The sequence below is a fragment of the Protopterus annectens genome, chromosome 12.part0 (genome assembly GCF_019279795.1).
Source record: "Protopterus annectens isolate FY-2018-M chromosome 12.part0, PAN1.0, whole genome shotgun sequence".
In the NCBI taxonomy this organism is placed as follows: Eukaryota; Metazoa; Chordata; order Ceratodontiformes; family Protopteridae; genus Protopterus; species Protopterus annectens.
The window spans coordinates 558,199,351-558,224,400 of NC_056746.1; the positions used below are offsets into that span (position 1 = coordinate 558,199,351).

Below are 25,050 nucleotides of genomic sequence, written 5' to 3' on the forward strand. Positions count from 1 at the left end.
CACAATCGTCCCTGAGAAGGTATCTTGGAATGCCTGCAACACTAAGAGCACTGCCCTTATCTCTAGAACACTGAAGTGCAAATCGGCCTCTAGCTGTGACCAAGGGGTCTATATTATATTCTCGAAAACTGTAAACAGCGAACGCTATCTAAAGCGAAAATGCCATTCAGTGAATTTGCTACTGTGGGGGGCAACCCCCGCTAATTATATATACCAACTCTGAGATTGCACAACAGTGAGGAAAGGGCAAATTTTCTGATCTTCAGTGTAGTGCGATCTCACTATTTACAGTTCACTGCACAGCAGTTGGATTGAAGCCGCCAACTCAGGTCTTTCTTGCACAAGTTGGTGATTAATACTGGATGGAACATCGGCTGATTCAGTAATGACCATTGGGATGCCAAGAGCCAATAAAGAATCCGCATGTGGAATCTGGCCAGGGGAACTAGAGTAATGGAAGCAGTCACTGATCCTAGCATTTGTAGCAACAGCCTTGCGGTCACCTTTTTGCGGAGGATAATCTGACTGACTTGCGATGTGATTCTTTGAAGTCTTTCTGGGGGAAGAGATGAGATGCCTGTACTCGTGTTTAGCATCGCACCTATGAATTCCAATTGCTAAGCTGGCTCTGGATGGGATTTTTTCATAGTTTTTCTTTAGTTGTTTTTTTCATGATTCCTAGAACATGCTTGAAGAACATAGTCTCTTGCCTTTAAGAGTAGATACCTGGTGGGAGCAGTGAGGAACCAGTCATCTAAATACAGAAACGCACATTATCCTTGCAGTCTGAAGTGAGCTGCTACCACTGCCATGCATTTGGTGAACACCCTGGGGCTGTGGTGAGTCCAAAGGGCAGGACCTGGAACTGGTAATGACTGGCTCCCACCCGGAAGCACAGAAATCTTCTGGATCGCTTGTCCATTTTTATATGGTAATACTCATCCTGAAGATCTACTGAGAACATCCAATCTTTTTTTTCCAAAAATGGAAGTATAGACTGAACCGTGACCATTCGGAATTTAGTTTGTTAAACAGATTTGTTCAACTGGCCAAGATCCAGAATTGGTCTCCAGTCCCGTTGTTTTTTTTTTTTTTTTGGTGCTAAAAAGAATCTTGAGTAGACTCCAGATCCTATCTGGTCTGGTGGGACTGCTTGGATGACTCTTTGTCAAGCAGTCTTTGAACTTCTAAGATTGCTGCATTCCTGTGACTGGGTGGGACGTCTGAGATTCTCCAATTCTTTTGGCTTGTCTGAGAAAGGGATATGGTAACCTCTGGTGATGATTCTCTGCACCCAATTGTCCATTGTTATCTTGAGCCAGGCAGGTATAGTTGAAAGGATAATCGTCCCCCGACTGCCTCCAGAAGACAGCAACTGGGCCTCCTTTCAGGAGTGCTGAAGGAGTTACCAGGGAAAGAATCCCTGGAACCCTGATTTTGTGGGCCACCTCTGCCTCGAGCACAGCGTCTTCCATTTTGACTTCCCCCTATGCCCTGGGGGAAGTCATTGCCGCACAAGTCTTGGAAAGGCCCTTGGGAATTTTTGAACCATAGCTTCCCACTTCTCTGGTTTCTGGAGTAAGACCACTGAGGACTGGAAAGGCGCATGCCTATGGCAGAAAGGGTCTTTCCATCCTTCTCACAACTAGCCCAGGTATCTTTAATTTTAGGGCCAAAATGGGATGTTCCGTCAAATGGAGCATTGATGAAAGAGTACTTAAATGGCTCCGCAAATTCACATAAGCACATCCAGGCATGTCTCCTAATAGCTACGCATGAACCTGCTGCCATGGCTGCCCATTCAGCTGCGTGCGAATTGAGCCTCATGGACGAATTACAAACAGAGTCAAGGGCTGCTAGCTGAGAAGTTACCTCTTCTCTAACCCCTTCAGCTACTGCTCCTGTCAGAGTATCTAAAAGTTCTTTTATCAGATCTCATTGAAGTCTCGTGAAATGTGCCATGTAATTCAAGGATCTTAGTGCGAAAGTCTCACTCTATTAGGAGGATGAATAGTAGGACTTTCATCAGCAAGTTCCACTTTGGTGATTGTCGCTACCACCATGTCATCAAGTGGTGACTGCTGCTACCACCATGTCATCAACTGCTATTCCTTTCGACCAATGCAGCTGATCTTGGACAGCTGACAAAATAGTGTCTGGTCTCTTCGGGATTGGCTCAATAGAGTCAGGTATCTTCAAAGTCCACTGAGCAATCAACTTAATCAGATCGTCAGTGGGTAGAGAGATCAAGGAGGTAGAGGGTTGGGCATGGAAAGCCTCTAGATATACCGATTCCTCCGAGAAAGGCTGAAGGGAAGTCCAGACACCCCTCTGTTTCAAGATTTCAAGAATGTCTCCGAAGGACACATCTTCCAGGGGTAACCTTAGGGAGCCTTTCCCTTCATCAAAATTGGTATCTTCAGTGAAGGACTCCTCAGGGGAGTCTAAGTGCTTCCTCTTGCACTTTCTCTTCAGGGGTACCTCTTCGATGAGATGGGATAGAGAAGTATCTGAAGAGGAGATGACCACAACAGTCGGATCCTGAGGCTTCAGAGCTAGCTGTCCCAGGGTAGAGGCTGGAGCTCTGGGAGAGGAGAAGAGCAGGGGTGTGGGTCTGATGAGAGTGTTATTGACTGAATGCCCTCTTCATGGCTTGGAAGGCAGGCCCCCCTATAGAGGAATGGGAGCCTGGAACTGCCCCTCATTGAACAGGCCACCTCCGAAAGCGAAGCCAGTGTCAAGCTAATGTGTGCAGACAGCCCGAGCGGCATGGACAGCTCCGACAACATCAGAGTAGAACCATGACCCCCGGAACCGGTAACAAAGCTGTGACCCTTGGATATCTCCGGTTCTGACAGAACCAAACAGCTCAGGGTTGTTTTCAGCACCAGAGAAGAAACTCTGACCGGCACAGAGACCGTCAAAACCAAGACTGGTGGCACCAGAAACTCTGTAGGCCCAGTTGGGGTCAGAGGAGGAGAAATAGTTACTGGAGTCAAGAGAGGTAAGGTTCCAGAGCTAGAAAGGCTCGGAACCGCTGAAGTGGACAATCCCCTCATCACCAAGAGGTGGTTCACCAGCCTTAAAATATCAGATTCCATGAGGCTCTTGGTGGAACAGACCAAAGTGACTGACGGTGATCTGGGTCTGTCAAAGAAGGGACTCTGAGGTCAGTCTACGAATGGGTCCACTGAGGGAGAATACCTGTTACAAGGTCTGTCTTTAAAGGAATATTCTTTTGATTCTGGAGAAGTTTCCAAAATAGTAGTGGAATAGTAGTAGTAGTTGGCGCAGAAGCAGTCGGTGCAGAAGCAGGCATCAACAGCACCAAAGATGTATCCTTTCCCCCAGTTGGTTCCGAAGAAATTGTGGGGACTGGGGATGTCTTAGGCATTTTAGATAATGACGCCAAAGATACTGCTGGCACCAAGCTGCTCCTCTTCTTAGAATGTTTTGATGAAGATGAAGGAGGAGAGCTAATATCCATTTTGGACTTTGGAGAACCAGATATGGCCTCGTTGAAAGCAGTTTTAATAAGACCTTTTAAGATGAGTTTATTTTTTTTTTTCTCAATAAGGGCCCGATGACTGAAGCCAAGACATATGGCACAGTCTTCTTGAAGGCGCACCAGGCCCAAACAATACACACACACATGAAATGTCTAACAGAATTAGGTAGCTTGCTTTCGCACTTCTGGCATCTTTTGAATCCAGAAGTTCCCTTATGTTTTTCAGCCATTTCCAAGTGTGCACGCACAGACAGACAGACACAGACAGACACACACACAGACACACACAGACAGACACACACAGACAGACACACACAGACAGACACACACAGACAGACACACACAGACAGACACACACAGACAGACACACACAGACAGACACACACAGACAGACACAAGCAAGGAAGGCGGACAGAATTAAGGTTTACATGTTTTGATTTAGGCAGTCGTACCAACAATGGTACAAAAGTTTACCTCACAGAAAAGAAGGAAAGGAAGAAAGAGAGGTACCAACGATGGTACGAAGAATTACCTTAACGGTAAGAGAGGGCAAAGAAAATACCAATAATGGTATAAGAGAAACACCAATTGTGTTACAGAATTATAGCAAGAAAGAGGAGCTGGGTATTACAAACGAGGAAAGAAATCACTAACAAGATCAAAAAAAGAAAAATTTTACTTACCTACCAAAAAGAAATAGCTTGCTTGAGAGCTGTTTAGATAAATGCGTCTGGCACTGGAAAACGGTAAATGAGATCGGAGGTAATCCTGCGAGGAGCATTGTGAATAAAAGCTTAGCTCGAGAGTTTTGGAAGGCACCAGCTGGAATAATAGCAGAGTCAATTCCGAGATATGGAACTGAACCCACAAGTCAAGAATTAAGTGAAGATTGACATCAGTTTAAAAATGTCTGTCAAATCCAAAAAAACTTAGGAGCCGATGACAGCAGTCGAACCTGTCAGATCAGAGGAGGATTAAAGATCTGGAGGAGATCTTAGAGATGTTGGATCCAATGTGGCTGGATCCAAACTCTTTCACATTCACTCTCTTCTTTTTTCTTTGTTTTTTGTTTATAATGAAGATAAAAAGCCAAAGAATTTGAATACTTGAACCTTTTGAAGGTTCCTTGAATATCGAACTCCAACAATATTCTGATAAAAAGGTAGTTAGCAGCAAACCTTTCAATATTAATGTTTTCTTTTGTTCATGTTTTGAAGAACTGTGTGGTCGGATCCGATGATGGTCAGATTGGACATGACTTCAGACGAAGTTTTTGTTCTTTCTTTTCGGTTCTGAAGAAGCAGGGACCAGAGAAGCCAAGAAACTAAACCTTTTGACAGGTCTTTACATTTTGTATTTGGGGGGGGGGGGTTGTTGAGCCCCAACAATGTTTTCGGAAAAAAGAAGATAGCAGTAAAGCCTTTAACTTCAGCTTATTCTTTCCTATCCACAGAAACTCGCAATAAAAACTGCAATCCTAAACAATATACACCAAGGTTGTAGCAATGGAATTTAAAAAACTACATTAAATATTGTATATAAAAGAAATATTGATAGTAATAAAATACTGACACCAAAAACAGAAAAATAAACTGTCACAATAATGGAGAACAACGGCTGATAAAAGACAAAAAAGGTAAAGGGAAGGAGATTTTTCCTAGAAGTAAAGGAGAAAAGTCAGTGTACTCAACTTCAGATTAAAATGAAAGAAACAGTAATTTGTTAAAGTTAGAAGAAATAACTGATCTTTCACAGAAAACTCGAGAGCTGAACGCAACCACATCTGAATTCTAAAGTGGCAAATGAGATCTGAGAGATGTTAGGGGTGGTACATTACGGGTAGGGAAGGAGCTCGAGAGTTTGTTGGTGGCTATGAGCTAGAATAATAGAGTTGGATCAAGAGTATCAGATCTGAACCCATACGTTAAGGAAAACTGACAGTATTTTAATTTTAGTCATTTGACTGTAAATGTGATAAATTCCAGACACTATACTGTCTCCAAAAAAGACAAAAAAATTTTGGGTATAAATGAGTTTAGAACAGAAAAATACAGGACTGTAGACTGTACAGGACATCTTTTAAAGAAGACAGTCATTGAATCCAGAATCTGAAAACATGTTGTAGGTAACATCAAAATGACTCTGCCTTTTCTGTAACAAGTGAACACTATACTGGTAAAAAGAAGACAAAGTCATTGTTTACTACTTATTTTTTTAAGTGCTCTCAATTAACTCAATAGTAGCTGCCAAACAACACTTCTTAAGTTTTCAGGAAGTCTTGGAAGTAAATCCACATGGTGACAGGGGGAAAGGGGTTTATAGTAACTATAGATATACTGTTATAGCATGTATTTTTACAACTGTATTATCTTTTTCAGGGATGGTCACAGTAACCACAAATCACATTTGGGTAGATTCCAAAACAGTACTTTATTTACTGCTTGTAAAGTGGAAACACACCATGCGAAATGTTCGACATTAACAGTATAAATACAAGTTTTAAAGATTAAAACTGTATGCATATGAAGCAGAATTAGCTAAAAAACTGATGCTAGCATACCAAATTGAATAAACGTCTGCAATACAATTAGTGAAAAATAAAACATCCGTCATAAACTGGATGGTAATGAAGTGATCTTACAAAAACTAATTAAATTCCGAACATAGATAATGTCAATGCACTAACAAGTGCAATACACTAAAAGGCATTTCCATTAGAACTGCGACCAGTTTGAACCATAAAGTAAGTAACACTAACAAGCAAAGAATTACATTTATATGCATGCATGCAGAGTACAGCCAAAGCAAGCAGCTACACCAGTATCTCAGCAATCTGTAAATAGGCTTATAAACAAGTGCATCTATCAATAAATGTGTACTGATGTGTGTGTGCACAAATTTGCGTGTCAGACAGTACACATGACTATATTTAGAAATATCAGATAAAAAAACAACAGAAACTTAACTCACGGAAATAAACAAAAGCACATAAACCATTAAAAATAACCCATCTACAGTCTACACATATAGTATAATTCAAAGTCAATGTTTCAATGGGAGGTTCTGCCCCATATCTCCTTATATATACACTAATTCCGCAGTTACACAACCACAGGGTAAATTCCTACAAAACACTTATAGTCAGATATGTAGAATTTGACAAACTATGCAACTTACAAGAACAGTTCTATCTTAACAACCAATGAAAAATAGTGAAATTTGCAGAAGCAAGTGTATGTATTACATTATAGTGTATGATGAGAGTGTATGTGTGTATATCACACACAAATGTATAAAATGTATGGGTGTGTAAATATATGTACTTCTATCAAGGATACATTGCATTCTGTCACAATACCTATTGTCGACTAATTTGTTTTGCTGATATTATGCCCCCCTGCCCAGCCTCACTCATGTTTGCTAACCCTGACCCAAAACCTACACAGATCAGTTTATAGATTCAGGATGTAGATATCAAGTAAAAGGTATGCTTGATGCAAATTTTCAAAGAATTAGGGGACAACCAATTTATCAGCAGTGGTTACTTATAGCACTGTCGGCAGAGGATGTGTTACAAAGAGAAAGACAAGTGTACCTCCTTGAAGTAAAAACACTATATGTAAACAGAGAGGCAATCACATACAAATTTGTCTGTCTGAACGTTAAACAGTCTACTCCACTAAGTGCCTGATTACATTTTTGTAAATTCTATGAAATTTCTTTAAGCTATTTAAATGAACTACATTTCTATAAGCAATTATAACTAGCCTGTTGTACAAAAGTGATGCTTGCTTTGCTGTGACAAAAGACAGAATCAGAGGCTTATGTAGTGTCTGTTGCTCAACAGGAAGCACATATGCCTTTGGTGCTTGGAGAACAAAAGGCTGTGAGTTCTAATCCTGCTGCAGGTAATTAGATTAGTTTTTCAAACTGTTGACACTGTAGTGTAGTATTAAAGGGGTGCTGCATTCCTGAGTTTACTACCCTTTGGATGAACTCTGGTGGATTTAAAAGATCCCATGGCACCTAAAGAAAATAGTAAGAAACGTTCTATGATGCCTTAGCCATATTTTCCTAGTAGTGTGAATGCCACCTCTGGTTTCTCCTGAAAAGAGGTCAGTAGTCTAGGGGGACTGCGATGGATAAAAATTAATTAACAAATAAAACGTCAGGATGCAATAAGATTTACAGTGTAACTTCTGAAAATGTAAAGCACTCTATGAACAATGAAAACAACTCATCAGTTCTCAGAGTAACTAGTATCATTAGTAGTGCTTGAATGCCCATGTTTTTAAGGCTGGCTGCAATGGTGTGGTTGGCAGTTCCAGATGCCTCTGCTGCAACAAGTAGCCCAAGTTTCACATTTTTTCATGTTTAGGGATAAGCAGACTCATATGAAAACGCACTGTCCACTTTATCAATCATTAATTGAATGAACTGTGGGTCAACATAAGCTGCAGTTTGCTTCACATTTGTACATCTAGTTTATATTTCAAATGCAGTTTGATAGTTCAAATTAGCAAGCTAGTCTAGTATTTTCTCTACCACTCTGACTGAAGGGGTTTATGAAGGAGCACTTTGGCAATGCTGCAGAAGTTTTCTGCATTGCCTCCCATGTGTTTGGGCACGTTACTTCTCAATATGCTTACCTGACCACCCCCAACAAAGCACAGTCTTCATCCATGTATAGGTACACTTACCACTTTTGTACCGCTCCCTCTGCTCAATCTTTAGTGTCAGATAAAGGGTTCTGATAGGGAAGTACACAGCCTGAGGATACACTCTCCCAACCTACAGTGGGAAAAAAGCAAGTTATTAATTGGCAAACTAAAGCAAAAGTTACAGCTTCTGCAATAAAAGACAAGAAAAACTAATGGCAATTAAAAATAAATGACAAATCAGGGAAAAGCACCTGTCAGTACAACACACAGATATATCAAACTACAGTTAAACTGTACATAATTCACTTAACCATATGCAAAAACTGCTCTCTCAATCAGGTCATCAAGAAAGAAGACTGAAGTGATGTGCTCCTCCTACATGTCACAAAAAGAGATAAGTGACTCCCGCTATCATATTCCCCAATAATTCTGGAAACAGCATAATATGAGAGTATCCACACTGACAGAGCCAAGGTCTTATTCACACAACCAATTGAAGAAAAACAGGGTGACAACATTTAGGCTTTAAATTATGCCACAATTCCCACCGAATCCAACACTGCATGATGTTTAGGACTATTATACAATAATCCAACACCATATGCATATGCTTTAAATATCTGGGTCTTTTTGGCCATTAAACATATGGAAGTTATACTAAGTGGTTGGCTTACTACAGAAATGCATGACACAGCTGGATTTTCTCCAATATATTTAATTTTTTCTTCTTGAATAATTCAATTCCATGACACAAACAACAATCAATGCAATAAAAAGTGCAGCAATGGAATCAAATACAAAATTAATAACTTACTATTTGACAGGTGGCAAACAGCATGCTTTGGAAAAATAAGTACTGGTTTAATAAAACATTACTGAAGTCTGAAACTATTACACCAAATCAGAAAATAAAAAAGTGCAACTATTCTTAAGATATAGATTAAAATACCAATTTAATCTTATTGCACAAACTCTTAAAAAGCATACAGTGGTGCCAGTTTTAAAACACCTCTGTAAACATGGTGAAAAACAAAGCTAATCATCTGTGCTGCTGAGGCTGGAAGTTAATCAACAGCTGTAGACTAACTGCACTGAAAACAAAACAGACGCAGATAAACTGATGTCAAGCTCAGCAGAATGTGGCTGAGCAACAAAATCAGCAGAATTTCAGTGACTATTGCTGCTGCAGTGCCAGTACTTGAATTTCTACTGATCACAGCAACAAAGTATGATTACCTCCTTAGCATTACATGCAGTCATGCATAATAGCTTCCACCACTGGAAGCAACACAGACGGTCATCTTCAGTACCATAACACATTACAGTGTCATGGTCCTCTGTTATGAGAACTTTCAGTTGCTCTGGCTATGACAGTAGGGCAGGGAATACAACTGGTATGCCACTGTCTCTCTGTGCATGACCACTAGGAAATCACAGAGACAGTGTAGTATTAACATGCAGTGAAGTTACTAATATTAACATCGACTTTTGTACAACTATGACTGGAAATGGCTGTCTAAATGGCCCAAAGCAGTCATTATCTGCTACTGCTGTGTACTGCAGGTGTTTACTTGTACAAATTACTGTGTGTGAAGGTACGTGTTACACAGCATGCCATTTCTTTTTTAGCATCTTTTTCTGTTCCATGAAACCAATCATAAGTAGACCCCAGTGCCTCTCCTAAAGAGTTTGGTCTGCTTATCCTTCCTGGCCTTCCCCCAGACATGCTCCTATAACAGTCGGAACTAGCCTGAAGATCAATGCATCCCTGGTCCATGTAGCACTCTTATGAGGATGCTTTCTTAATTTTTCTCCTACCCCTGCACTTTCGCAGCATCATCCAGTGGATGGAATATGCAATTTACAGACTGCTCTAGTCTGCCACTTACTTCTTCAAACAACTTATGTTGCCAAGCTACCCCACTCACCCAAGAAAGCACTTAAATAGCTGTTTCACTGGCCTACCCCAGGGAAATCTAGCTGAACTGCATACCGATGCACATACTCCTCCATCCTCCCCACCAAGGATGGGCATGTTTGTCCTTTTCTGCCAATAGCTCAGACAACTGGGCCAGTATTCGAACCTGGCTCACCTGAACAGTAGTCAGGGCTTTATCACTCTATCATAGTACTGGCTACAGAGCAAGCCTCATTAGCAGAAATGTAAAGCACAGCATTACACAATGCCAAGTTAACATTGTCAGCATTATCATACTTCCCTATGGAAATATTATGAATGTTTCAGACAATGAAATTTGGTAGGAGGAAGAAAGTATATCACTAACTGATGAACATACTCTGGACTTTAGTCTACATTTTGGAAGGCAAATGGATAAAAAGAAAATGTGTACCTATATGCATGTATTACTGGAAAAGCTCATTCAACTCTGCCACAGCTTGCTGTGAGGGAAAGGTTAGTTTGTTTTTGGTGTTCTTGTATTTTGCATTGCTTCATTGTCTTATTCTACTTTGTACGTTGCGATTTAGTTTCTTTGCACTGTTTTACTTGTATTGTGCTTTTAACTGCATATTCAGACTAGGAAAAACAGCCCAGCTGTGGCTCTTGTGGGTCAAACAGAAATTAAGTTTTCCCCTACTCTGGTGCTGCTGTACTGGCCTGCCCCTTATGTTAATTTTGACCACATATTTCCATCGCTCTTTCATTAGCTGTTGTGAGTACACACAAAATTATGATTTTTTGAAGTCAGTTCCCTTCAGCTATATACATTTATTGGCCATCCCACTGTACTCCATACAGCCAGAATACAAAGTGCCCACCCCTTCCAATCTATCCTACTCGTTTAAAATTAGTGGCTTTCCACTTAGATGACTAAAGTTAAAGTTAGCCCTCTTTCACATCCAATTGTTTAATGCACAGTGCAGCTCTTAGGATATTAACCCATTTTTTCCATCTTACCTTTAAAATCTGCAAAATCTACTCTAAGACAACTAATTACTGAAAAGTCCACATTCTGCCTCTCAGTAGTTATCTTGGGATTAGTGCTTCTGTTTTTGCTCCTGAAAAAAGGAGGAGCATAGGAACATTATTTCCTGGAGACTGACGATTACTAGAAAGCCTAATACCAGACTCATAGGTGCCAGCTTGGAATTTGTGCTTAGATTTTGCTCCTGGTAAGAGAAGAAGCAGGATGCATTGATTCTTGACTGTTTCTGATTGGGTAGTGAGTGTCTGTGTTTGACCCTCCTGACTAGTCTGGATGCTATTCAAAACACCTACCAGGAAAGACTAGCACAAGACTACAGACCCTTGTATCATCTGGGACAAAGCTGTTGAACACCAAAGAGCCTGTGGTCTGCTTCACATCTTGGGACTGGTGCTACTATTTTGCTTCTGGTGACAGAAGAAGCAAAGGAGTACTATATTCCAGCAGTGTGAAGCTGGGTGAAATCAGCACTAGTACTAGCCAGCCACGCAGTAGCCATTCAGGCAAATCCCTCTCCTTTCATCGTTCTTGAAAAAGCTAATTCTTTCTTTTCAGTAAGTACTACTTGATTTCCTGCCGTCTACCCTAACTTCAGAATATCTCCATTAATACTTCATCTACAAATCATCACAGTCGAATCATTAATTCCCCTCAAGTGTTTGGCAGCGCCTTGCATAGACACAGACACCTTCAGCTGACATTTTTCGTTTAAAAGCACCCTTGAAATTTCACCGATACCTAGTCACATACAGGGTAACTAGTTTGCAGTGACAAGTACTGCCCCACAGTTGAAAACCAGATACTCTGGAAATTACTTTATATTCTCAATCCAACCATCTAATAAATAAAAACAGGTCTGTTGCCATGGATATAAACTTTCCCACTAGCTCTGTTACCAGCTTGGTTGATATGAGCACCCTGAGGCAATGCAGAAATTGCCTCATGTTTACTGACAGCCAATTAAATCTCAAACAAACTGATATGGTATGTGAGAGATGTATTTACACAATGTCACTGGAGGCAAAGCTCTCACATAAAAGCACTCCTAATGTCAATCAGGCTGTCAGTAGTACACACGATGCATCCATCACATACAGTTCAAAACAAACACATACACCTACATAAGCTGAAGCACTCCAAAGACCTCTTAGATGAAGTGCGCTTAACAAATGCCTTCACCAGTCCCAAATGCACTCTTTAAAGACAACACCCACATCAATATATACAGCCACATCTCATGGATTCTCTACTTCTAAGCCCATAAGGCAAGCCATCACACAATCCAACATTCTGGTCATTGGAGACTCCATTGTGAGACGCACTAATGTCCTTCTCATCAAGCTGAGTAAGGAGAAAGTCACAATCAATTGCTTATCAAGGACCAGAACCCACATTACATATGCACTTAAGTCACTGGACCACAAACACCAGTATGACTCAGTCATAGTCCATGTGGGTGTAAATTATCTGATATGTACCTCGCTCGACTATATGGAGACGGACATCATGGAGCTCTTGGAATGTGTGTTGCAGGCTGGTATGAGCCTTGCATTAAACAGCATTTTACATTCTCCAAGGATGGTGCCACAATACAAACAGATGACAACTGACTTTAACAAGTGGCTTAGTTTCTGGTGTCATTCTAAGGGTGCGCAATATTTGTCATCAAGGAAGAAGATGGTTAAAAGACCATGCTGCTTTGCTAGGGATGGTCTGCATCTCTTCCCTCTAGGCTTTCGAATATTAGCTAAAAAAAGAAGTTATGTACTCACCATAATGTTCCATCTGAGTAGTTGTACTTCATTTGTCATCAACCTGTGGGTTTCGGATCCACATCGGATCAGACACGGCCACATTTTCCAGCTATGGATCCAAGCTCCAGATTCCTCCCCTTACCCATAATGCCCCCCGTCTCCCTTCTACCTTCAGATCGAGTTCGCTGCCTGAAAGATATTATATACCCGACCCAATATCACTTTATCATAACAAGGATCTTCATGACACTCCCTGACCTGGGCAGAGTCAAGGGCCAAACACTTTACACAAAGTTAAACACAGCCTGCATCCATGATAAGGTCAGGGGGAAAGAGGGGAGGGAAGGTTGAAGACAAATTAAGTACAACTAGTCAGATGGAACGTTATGGTGAGTACATAACTTCTTTATCTGAAGTAGTTTACTTCATTTGATCCTCAACCTGTGGGACAGAGTCCCCAGCTACCATAAACTCCTGGATGGCCCTCATGGAAGGATATTGTGGAGCATCGCAGAGCCAAAGGATGCTCGATTCCGAGACACAATATCCAACTTGCAATGAGAAATGAAGATATGAGATGAGACCAAGCAGCTACCGACCAGATATCATCCAGGGACACCCTAGACCAGAAGGCAGCTGATGTAGCCAGAGATCGGGTGGAGTGCGCCTTCACTTGTCCTGGCATGGACCTTTCACCTCATAAGCTCGAGCAATGCACAAGGAAATCCAGAGAGCAACTATTACCTTGAAAACTGGCTTGCCTAAAAAAGGGTTAGCATAAGACTCAAACAGCTGATCAGATTTGTGAAAGAGCTTTGTCCTATGTAAATAAAATCTCAGTTGTCTAAGAACATCAAGCAGATGCAACTTGTATTCCCCTTTGTTCTGGAAGTTGGGGAAGAAAACTGGTAAATTTATTGTCTGGTTAATATTGGCTTCCGATGCCACCTTAGGAAGAAAGGATGGATTAGTATGCAACGACACTCTATCCTTGTTAAGGAACATATAAGGCACCTTACTAGAAAAAGCTTGAAGCTCCGAAACTCTTCTGGCTGAGGTAATGGCCACCAAGAAAGCAGTTTTCCATGTCAAAAACTGAAGATCAACTGATGCTGCCGGTTCGAAGGGTGCAGAAACCAGTGCGCCTGTAACAATAAGGTAAGATCCCACGGAGGCGTTTCCTTAACCGGAGGTCTAAGTACAAAGGTCCCTTTAAGGAAGGTCTTACAAAGTTTGGAAGAAGCCAGGGAAGACATTCAACCCACATGGAAATTAAGAGACAGCTGCCAGCTGTACTCTAACTGTGGAAGAACTAGCACCCTGATGGAAGACGCTGGCCAAAAATTCTAAGACCGCTGAAAGAGGAGCCATGAAAGGGTCCAAAGCCAGCTGAATAGCTCATAATTCTGATGGAGGATTTGTGAGCTGCCACCAAAATGGATTTTACAGGGGATGACAATACGGGAGTCCTAATAATCATGGGAAATGGAGCAGCCAAGCTGTGAGCTTCAGACTGTCTAGATCTGGGTGAGGGATCCCTGAGGGATAAGAAAGGAGATCCAGAACTGAATCCAACATCAATGAAGGAACAACTAGGTGAGACCATAGTGAGGGGAACCAAACCTGGCAAGGCCAGAATGGGGCTATGAGTATAACCGTGCTCCCTCAGCCTTTGAGCTTTCTGAAGAAACTTGAGACATAAGCAGAAGTGGAGGATAAGCATATAGGGAACCGGGAGGCCAAGCATGAACCAGTGCGTCTTTGGGGGCTTCCCCCTCCGGGGGGGGGGGGGTTCAGAGCGAAAAACGTGCTGCATTTCTCGTTGGAAGGAGATGCAAAGAGATCGCAGCAAGGCTGACCCCACTTTAGAAAGATCTGTTCCGCTACTGAAGGATTCAGAGACCACTCGTATGGCATCAGAATCGATCTGCTGAGTGCGATGCTTCTAGAAAGCAGCTGGTGTAGATCACCCATTCCCACACTCTCATGGCTTCTCAACAGAGGGGATAAGATCTGGTTCCCTCTTGTTTGTTGATGTACCAGACTACTGACATATTGTCTGCCTGAATGGCAATCATCCCTACAGGAAGATGGGCATGAAGTGCCTGCAACACCATAAGAACTGCCCTCATCTCTAGAACGCTGATATGCAACTTGGTCTCAGAGGGGCACCATGTGCCTTGGACCGTCCCTTCCAGAGCAGTGCCCCCCCCCCCCCAAGCTGGTAGGCGTCCGTGGTCACCGTGGTTTTGGGAAAAACAGGGTAAAAGGAACGTCCCTTGATGATATCCGGAGACTGAATCCACCACTGAAGGGAGTCCCTGCATGCCCTCGAGATTCTCATTGGAAAGGTGAGAGGACCCCCTCTGCCTCTGGGGGACGGAGAATCCTGAGCTTCCTAGGAAAACGCCTGAGACTTCCAGAACCACATCTTCTTCATTCCTCACTGATTCCTGTTAAATGATCTTTGAGGAGAGAAGCAGTTCCTGATGGCAGATAGTGTCTTCCCATCCTTCTCACTCTGAACCAAAGTCTCTTTCACCGACTTCCCGAAGAGATAAGAACCATCATAAGGGGCGTCGATGAAACACGCCTTGAAGGGCTCTGAAAATTGACACAACTGGAGCCAGGCATGATGCCCGATAGCAATGCCTGTTCTGGCTGCTCTTGCAGCTCCCTCCATAGCATGAGACAGCAGTCGCATGGACATGTTGGCAACCACTTTTAGAGTGGCCATTTGAACAGAGAAGGTCTGTTTGTCTGACATGGACTCTGGGGTAGACTCTGTGATCTCCTTCATCTCTCTGGAGTCTAATGACATGTGCCATATAGTTCAGCCCCCTCACTGAGAAAGTTGCTGAAGCATATACTCGCGTTCCAAAATGGTCCATTGTTCTTGATTCTTGATCAGGGGGATGGACCGTGGAGCTCTCCTGAGCGAGCTCCTTCTTGGTGGCAGCCGCCATCATCATCGCATCTACTGGGGACCCCTTGGTTCCAATGCGTCCTGTCTGATGGGGGGCTCAATAATTTGCTGGGGTGCTTAGGGATGGGCTCTACGGTGTCCTGCTCCTTCCATGCCCTAGATGTTATTAAATCCACGAGTGGATCAGCAGGAGGGGACACCCAAAAGGTAGATGGGCCGGCGGCAAATGCCTCCAGGAACACAGACTCATCTGAGGTCGGTTTGGGGGCTGACCACTCTCCCTCTGGTGAAGGAGCTCCATGACATTTCCAAAGGAGACATCCTTGAGGGTGGTGACCTTGGGGAACCTTCTCCTTCATCCAAGTCTGTGTCTTCTGTGACGGACTCTGGTGAAGAGTCCAAGTGCCTCCTCTTACACTTACATTTGCGGGTTACCTCCTCGGGCAGATTCTCCAAGGAGGACTTACTAACCTCTTGATGTTCCACCGGAACATCCTGGGGCATCGTGATCACAGGCTGTCTCTGAGATGGCAAGACAGTTGGAATCCCACTCAAAACCAGAGGGGTCTGGGCAGAGTCTGAGGACGAAATGGTCAGAGGCCTCGACACCGAGAGAACCCTCTCCACCACATCAAATGCAGAGGGAGAGCGAACCTCTTGGGATGTAGGGGCAGGGCCCACCCCACTCTGATAGGAGAGTCAGAGACAAGCCTCCAGTAGCCGAGATGCCGAGAGGGATGCTCCACTCCAAAGCACTCGGAGCAGACAGCACCCCGTCGGATCCAACCCTGAGGCTAAGGCTCCAAGAGCCTGGATACGATCCCATCGGATTCGACAAGCTCAAGGCAATGGCCAGTGTTGAGGTACATGGTACCGTTGGTGCCGACCCCTCGACTCCGACAGTCCTTGGATCCAAAAACTCCGAAACCGCCGGTTGGATTGGAGGAGGAGTTATTGGTCGGAACTAAGGTTGCAAGGAGCCCCCCCCCCAGAGGTAGACTGCACCGGCAAGACCCCCCCCCCCTGGATGTGGGTGTGGATGAATCTCCGCATCATCTTGTCCATCTCCACTTTGCTTAAACTTCGGGTGGAGCAGAATACCACTGAAACTAGACGGGAGAGCTGGTTGGGAGAAGTCCTTACTGGGGACCGGCTACGTATCTCCTCTGGCTCAGGGGAGAACCTGGGCGAGGAGATCCAGGCCTAGTCGCTGGTCTGACTTTCTGTGGCAGACCTGGCTACAATGAGCAGTCGGGAGAGCGCTTGCGGGAATGGTCCTTCTTGGCCTTGTCTCCTTCCCCGGACCTCTTGGTGGGAGTTTGAGTCCCAGAGGCCAGGGAAGAGGAAGTAGAAGGAGCAGCCGCTGCTATCCCTGCTGGAAAAGAAGGGATGGTAGTCCCTGAAGAGGGGAGCAATCCCTTCAGTATCAGTTTGTCCCGCCTGTCCTTAAGTGCCCTGGGGTTGAAACCAGCGCAAATAGGACAGGGGGACTTGAGGTGATCAGCACCGAGGCAAATTACACACAAAGTGTGGCCATCCATTGGGGATAGCTTATGGCCACACACTGTGCATTTCCTAAATGTTGCCTTAGGGGCTTCTGCCATACCCACACAGGTCCAAAAGACACACGCGCGGGCATACACACGTTCTCAGATAGAAGGAGAGGAGTGGAAAGTTTCTATATTTTTTTTTATATCAAATGCAGATGCGAGTGAAAGTAAAGGATGTAAAACAGAAACAGATAAAAGTCAGACAGAGAAAAAAGAGAGATTAGTTCACTTATGTGACCCACTAGATGGAGTTCAGAAACCATGCTTGTAACCACTATGGTGGCAAATGAGATCTGAAGGGAGACAGGGGGCATTATGGGTAAGGTGAGGAGTCTGGAGTTCAGATCCATAGCTGGAAAATGTGGCCATGTAGGATCTGATGTGGATCCGAAACCCACAGGTTGAAGATCAAATGAAGCAAACTAGATGTTCGAGTGTATTCACTGTTGCAGTCAAAATACTTGGGTTATCTGCCTGCAGATAGTCCACAGTCGCCTGAATACCAGAGTCTTGGGATTTCTGCATCGGATGCTGTCGCCTCTTCCATGACGTCAGGGGTATAAAACATGCAGCCGACACCATTACATCAGTTTTTCTTGCCCCAGATGTCAGGAGCCCCCAAAACAGAAAGCAGTTACATGGTGTGGAACATCTCCAGTAAAAAGTAAATACCATAGCCATAAGATATGGCCAAAACGAGGATAGGTAGAAAGTATAGAAAAGTTAGGGGGCTGGAGGCAGGGTAACCAGGACTGCAACAGTGAATACACACGAACATCTACATTTACAGTAAGTGTACACAACTGTACTATGTTCTTCGTGTTTCACTGTTGCAGTCATCATACTTGGGTTGATTCCCAAAGCTGAGTAAGGGTGGAGGCAGTCAAGAAGTATTAGGGCTGGCTAGCAGGCCTTGTAAGACTGCTGTGGCAAATCCAGCTCTGGATTTAGAAAAGACAGGTAAGTGGTAATGCTTGGTGAAGGTGTGTACAGAACTCCAGGTTGCAGCTTCCAGGATATCCCTGGTAGGGACTCCCCTGAGAAATACTGTAGAAGTTGAGGTAGCCCTAGTGGAATCAGTTCAGATCCCCTGTGGGGTAGGTTTGCCATGGTGTTTGTAGCTGAAATGGATGCAGTGTGCTATCCATTTGGAAATGGTTTGCTTTGAAATGTCCTTGTTCTCTCTGCCCCTCTAGCAAAGCTGACTAGCAGCTGGTCAGATTTTCTGAAAGGCTTAATCCTGTCAAAGTAGAACCTAAGCTGTCTGTGCACGTCCAAGGAGTGCAGGATCCCTTCCCCTTTATTCTGAGGATTAGGGAAAAAGGTTGGTAAATGGATGGATTGGTTTAAAGCCACACTGGATACCACCTTGGGCATAAATGATGGGTTAGGCCTGAGGGAGACCCTGTCAGCATGGAAAATAATGAAGGGTTCCACAGCCATTAGTGCCTGTAGCTCAGACACTCTTCTTGCTGAAGTGATGGCTAGAACTAACGCAGTTTTCCAAGACAGGAACTTTAACTCTGCTGTAGCAGCAGGTTCAAAAGGGGGAAGCATGAGCTTCTCTAGTACAAAGTTAAGGTCCCAGGCAGGGGTGAGAGCTCTCCTTGGGTGTCTTAAATTGTTAGCTCTTCTCAGGAACTGTTTGATCAGAGGGTGAGAAAAGAGAGGAGGCTTAGTATTGTAATGAGTTGAGATGGCCGAGGCATGAATCTTAATTGATGAGAAGGATAGGCCTTTGTGGAGCAGCTCTGCTAGGTAATCTAGGATTTGAGGTAAGGAGGGCACGGCTGTGCAATTTCCTAGAGACTGGCTCCAAGAACAGTATCTTTTCCACTTTTCCGAATAGGATTTCCTAGTACTAGGCCTTCTGGCATCAAGGATGACGTCCAGCACCTGTTTGCTGAGGGTTACTGGTGGTGTGTTCAGGGAATAAGCCAGGCTGCAAGGTTCAGTGTTTGCAGCTGAGGATGCAAAATCTGTCCCTCCTGCTGGGATAGCAGGGAGGGGGTCTGGTGTAGGTGCCAGGGTGGCACTGCTGTCAGACTGCATAGGTGTGGGTACCAGTGCTGGCATGGCCAGTCTGGTGCAATAAGGATTGTCCTTGGTCTGTCCTGCTTGATCTTGAGTAGTACTTTTGAGAGGAAGGGCAGAGGGGGAAAGGCATAAATTGAGAGGTTTTCCCGTGTAAAAGATAGGGCATCAACTCGCCATGCTTGGCTGTGGGAATTTCTGGTGCAAAATTTGCTCAATTGATGGTTTAGGGGGGAGGCAAACAAGTCCACCTCTGGAGTCGCCCACCTGTTGATTAGAAGTTTGAATGAGTTGGGTTCCAGTTTCCACTCGTGTGGGTCCAGTAGATTTCTGCTTAAGTCATCTGCCAGTGAATTTTGTTTGCCTGGCAGGAATTCAGCTTGCAGGTGCACTTAGTTGCTCAAGGCTGTGTTCCACAGGGCCATGGCTAACCTGCAGAGTGGGTAGGAATAAGTTCCCCCCTGCTTGTTTATGTATCACATAACTGTGGTGCTGTCTGCCTTTATCAAGAGTTGTCCTGGAAGGATAAGGTATTTGAAGGCTGTCAGAGCACTCTGTATAGCTAACATTTCTTTTTGATTGATAAGCAGGTGAATTTGTCCTGGAATCCATTTGCCTTGAATGCATTTGCCTGCCATGTGAGCCTCCCCCCCCATGCATAGTCTGATGCGTCTATTGTCAGGCTTTGGGTGGCGAGGGGTTGAGTAAAAGGAAGTCCCTTGTTGTGGTTGCAAGCCTCTGCCCACCAAAGGAACTCTGCCCTTAGACAAGGAATGATAGGAATCAGTATTTCCAAGTCCTGAGAATGTTGACATCAGAGACTTTTTAAGTACCACTGAAGTTTCCTCATATGCAGTCTTGCATATGGAATTAGTAGAATGCACGAGGCCATGAACCCTACGGCTTGCAGTATTTTTCTTGCAGATAACTGGGTTTTGGTGGCCATAAGTCTGAAGTAGTTTGTCAAATGAACCTGCTTTTCTGGAGTGAGGAATGCCATCTGGAAGTTGTGTTCAAGCTTGCTCCCAGGAATACAGTCTTTTGGCTGGGCACCAGATGTGATTTCTTTTTGTTGATGGTGTACCCCAGAGAGGTTAGAAGTCTCTTTACAAATGCCAGGTGCTGAAATAGCAATTCCTGACTGTCCGCCTGAACCAGGCAATCGCCCAAGTATGGGTAAATTTGAATATTTCTCTGCCTGCAGTATGCAATGGCTGGAGTCAGGCATTTTGTGAATACCCTGGGCACAGTAGATAAGCCAAAGGGAAGTACAGAGAACTGATAATGCATACAGCCTGCCCTGAAACGTTAACATTTCCTGCAAGATTCCCTTATGGGGATGTGCAGGTAAGCTTCTTTTAAATCTAGGGTGACTAGCCAGGAGTCCTTGGCTAGTATAGGAAGCAGCTGTTGTAGTGTAAGAATTTTGGGACCACCAGGAAGGTGGAGTAGAAACCCTGTCCCCTTTGCTCTATTGGAACAGGTTGAATAACCCTGATACTGAAGAGAAAGTGCATGCTTTTGAGCCTCTGCCCACTAGTTTGGAGGAAGGTCTGGAAACCCACTTGGGGTTGGCAGCGAGTGGGAGTAGAATCTGTATCCCTGGGATACAATGTTTAGGACCCATCGGTCCTGGATAATCGACATCCAGTTTTTTGCATGCTGGGTGAGTTTTCCTCCTAGGGGTGCAAGTACTTGGGCATGGCTGGGAAGGATGATAAGACAAGTCATTCTGAACTTTTTCCATAAGGGGGTGGCTTACCACTCCCCGTTTTTGAGGTGGGAGCACTCCATTGCTTAGATTTCTGTAGTCTTGGTGGTCTTTTGCCCCAGAATTTGGACTGAGAAGGCCTGGGAGGGACTGGAAAGGACCAGTTTTATGCCTACTGAGTCTAGGTGGCTGTACCTGTAAGAAATCTTTAACAGTTTGCATAGATTTAGCTTTTTTCCTCCATCTTTTTAAGAACTTCTTCTGCTTTTGTGCCAAACAAACGTTCCTTGTGTAATGGAGCCTCTAGTAATTTTACTTTGACATGGTCTGGCAAGATTTGTTCCTTCAGCCAAGCATGCCTTCTCAGTACAGACTCAGTGACAGCAGCCCTGCAAGATGCTTCTAAGGCATCAAAACCACACTGCAAAGTATGTTTACCAACTTGGTTTGCAGAATGCATTAAATGTTGTAAATCTTTTATTTTTTGCACAATCTGGAAGCAACAACATTTTCTATTTAATTAGGTCCATAATATGCTGCTGGTACTTCAACATGTGAAACTGGCAATTTAAAGCCCTTATGGCAAGAGTTGCAGAGGTATATACCTTCTTACCCCATCTGTTTAAAGCTCTAGAATCCCTGTCCGAGGGTGTAGGGTTTTTGGCTGTAGTAGCCTTAATACCTTTAGGTCCCTGTGAAATGGTCTCTGGATCCGCAGTGGGATTCTTAAAGAGAAATTTGTGTGAGTCAGGTACTCTATAGTACCTGTCAGGCTTTCTAAGAGCTGGTGGTAAAGTATCAGGAGTAAGACTGGATTCCATGACGACATCATCTACAATATCCAGGACAGGGGAGTACAGCTAGAGGCCTGTGCTGAGGCAAGTCTAAAAATTCTCTGAGTCTCTTTTTGAACTGCGGGTAGTCCTGGCATTCCCAACGGAAATGCTCTCTTAAGGTATGCAAGGTTTCACCAAAAGAAAAGCCCTCTGGAGGGGAGGCAGAGGGAATGGAATCCTCTGCATCTGAATCCTCATAAGTAGATAAAGGAATGTCCTGGTAATCAGAGGGATCAGAGTCATTGAACTCATGGTCTGTAGAATCAGAAGGAAAATCAATCCTTTGTCTTTTAGAGGGGGAAGGCTGGCTTCCCCCAATTAAAGTTATAAGGTCTTCAGCCATTCTAAGCATTGTTTCTGTGGCATGGGAGCTTGAGCATGCGTTTTGGTCGTTTGTTTTCTAGGCGCAGTGCGAACTCTGGGCCTGAGAAACTCAGTAGTTTTCATCAGAAACGAAGTAGACAGTTTAATATGAACATCGGAAGGTCGGAATACACCCTCAGAAGCCGGTGCCTGCACAGCAGCTCCGGCCCCATCCAAGGTAGAGACATCTGCAAGTTGCATAGTTGAAGAAGCATCTTGTGGTATACCGTACTCCAAATGGGTCTCAGCAGAGGCCTGCGAATCTGTAGAAGCGGGTATCGGGCTGCAAAAGCACCTCACCGAGTACCAGCGGACTGGCAACTAGCTTAACGAAAGCGTCGTCGGCAGTTTTGGACCTATGTGGTCTGTCTCTGTCTTTATCCTTACGTTTTTTCGGAAGATCGGTAGTCGGATGGCTTATCAAAGTCATTTCGGAATACGGGAACGAGAGGGAAAGAATTTAGTGACAAAGACAGCCTGACAACGAATAGTTTGGCCATTAAACAAGGCACAGAACCTACAGCGAAGAACATCATGGTCTGGGCCTAAACAGGTGACGCAGTAAGAATGAAAATCTCTGTGAGGTATTTGCTTTCCACAGGCAAGACAATTGTTAACTTTTTCTCACATCGGTTAGAGCAAGATAAAAGGATCCCCAATGGGGTACTTAGCTTTAGAAGACTTCAGGTTTGAAATTGGAACAACGAAAATTTCAGGTAGCGGCCAACCGGCACTTGCCAACTGCTTCTGCTTTGGTCTCCTGCGTGGCAAGAAAAGCTGATGTAATGGCATTTGGCTGCATGTTTTATACCCCTGACGTCATGGAAGAGGCGACAGCATCTGACACAGAAATCCCAAGACTCTGGTATTCGGGCCGACAGAGGGCTACCTGCAGGCAGATAACCCAAGTATGATGACTGCAACAGTGAAACACTAAGAACACCTGAAATCATACAAGTGTCTGATATGTCAGAATAACCTGGAAACTGAGTATAAAGGGAAGCACAGGATACCTCTCCATCTAGATGAAGGACTTCTCACTTAGCAGAATAGGCCTGAAAGGACAAATGTTTCCAGGTGCCTTTGGTCACCACTATGACTCCTGCCAGAAGGTCAGGCAGATACAGGGATCAAAACCAGAAGACACTGCTGCAGGTGGAACCAAGTGTCACCCCAACCATGAATTTTTCCTTGGGTTTCTTATTGCACCAGCACTGATCACATGAGACTGCAACCTTTCTTAGTCAACAAAGAGGTTAAGATGTACTCTGAGTTCTGTAATAAGGCCCTGAATTGGAAAAAGGCATACAGCAACTGAGCTTGCAAAATGAGAGAGAACATCTTCTAAATGTTGAACAAACCCCTCTATAGGGTTAATCACTCCTGTAACACACCAACTAGACATACTCCCAAATAAAGAAGTTCTAAGTTTGTGTTGAATGCATGTTCTGAAAATTTATCAAAGCAAGGAATGTGAAGGGCTGGAAGGATGATGCCTTGGGTCTGCAACCCACACAGAAACAACAACATCATGTCACCTTGTATGTTTACTTACCACACATTCATTTTGTGGTTAGACCACAGCAAGAGTGGGTCTGGTCTCAGCTTCCCCTTCACAGTTCTTTACCACCAAGCTATCTTAATTCTCTTATTCAGCTTCTGTGGGAAAGTTAGTGGATCCGAAATACACAGCCTGGAAGGCGTGTGAAAATGTTCCATTGTATACCAAGAGACTGGAAATTTGGAATGTACAAACAAAGTAAGTGTGGTAACCTCACTGTGGGTGCTTTCAGAAGTCCCTACAGATTTATCTTTTCCATCTGGCCTACGCCTCGTAGCAATTTTAACTTGTTAACGATTACAGTAAAATTTGAAAGTTTTAATTAAATATTTAAGTAATTTATTATATAATTCTGGTTTGAATAACAATAAAATGTTTCTATCTGCAGAGAAATCAGGTTTCTGCAGATAAATAAACTTTTAGATTTCCAAGCCCCCTTCCAGGGTAAAAATAAGCAAAGGAGACAACTCCCTAACTTCATCTTCAGGGTGACTGGATCCACACTGGTTGGAGAGTGTAGAGTCAAGGGAAAGAAAGGTGAGTACTGGAAGGCTAAGTAACACGACACTAGCACTTGGAGACAGGTTCAATCAACCTGTGGTCTCTAGTGGTGTGCTACCTGAAAAGACAGGCCCAAAGAGATACCAAACTGCTGTCTGACATCCTATGCTTGGCCCTGTTCTGCAATCCCTGCTGGCATTAAAGGACTTAATGGACTCCCTGCCATCAAGCCTGCTAGTCCTGGGAGGAAGAAATGTCTGCCCTGACTACAACCTTTCAGTACATGCAAGGACTTTTAAAGGCCTGCACCCCTGAGACAGGCCACCTGTGTAAAAGCTCTGGCTGCTTAACTCAGGGATGGCTGACTGACACCGTGGGGCAACCACCTCCAAGGTAGCTCCTGGGGGTGTACCTCTTCAGGGACATTCATTATCCAGAAAGACAAAACACAATAATACGCTTGACGCCTTGCTAAGTAAAGGGCGAAATGGTGTCATGACACAAGTAGAACCCAAAGCCGTTTCTGGGACAACCTTACCTCCAAGCAGGGTGTGTAACTGACATCTGTTCTCCATACACTTCACCTTCTCATGGAGTTCCACCATCAATTCCAGACTGCGTGCGGAAGCTTTCTGTGTATCCCTGCAGTGGACAACTGCAAAAGCTACCATATCAAGTTTGCATATCCTGACTGTAGTTG

The 25,050-nt window shown here is 44.0% G+C and overlaps 1 protein-coding gene across 1 annotated transcript in view; it reads right to left on the reverse strand.

The window, feature by feature from the left end:
• LOC122816707 (transformation/transcription domain associated protein) overlaps positions 1–25,050 on the reverse strand; it is a gene marked incomplete in the record, with an annotated part of 2,794,447 nt that overhangs the window by 362,402 nt on the left and 2,406,995 nt on the right. The window contains 1 exon segment of the mRNA XM_044089697.1: positions 8,209–8,299. Within this exon segment, the coding sequence (XP_043945632.1) occupies positions 8,209–8,299 (91 nt within the window).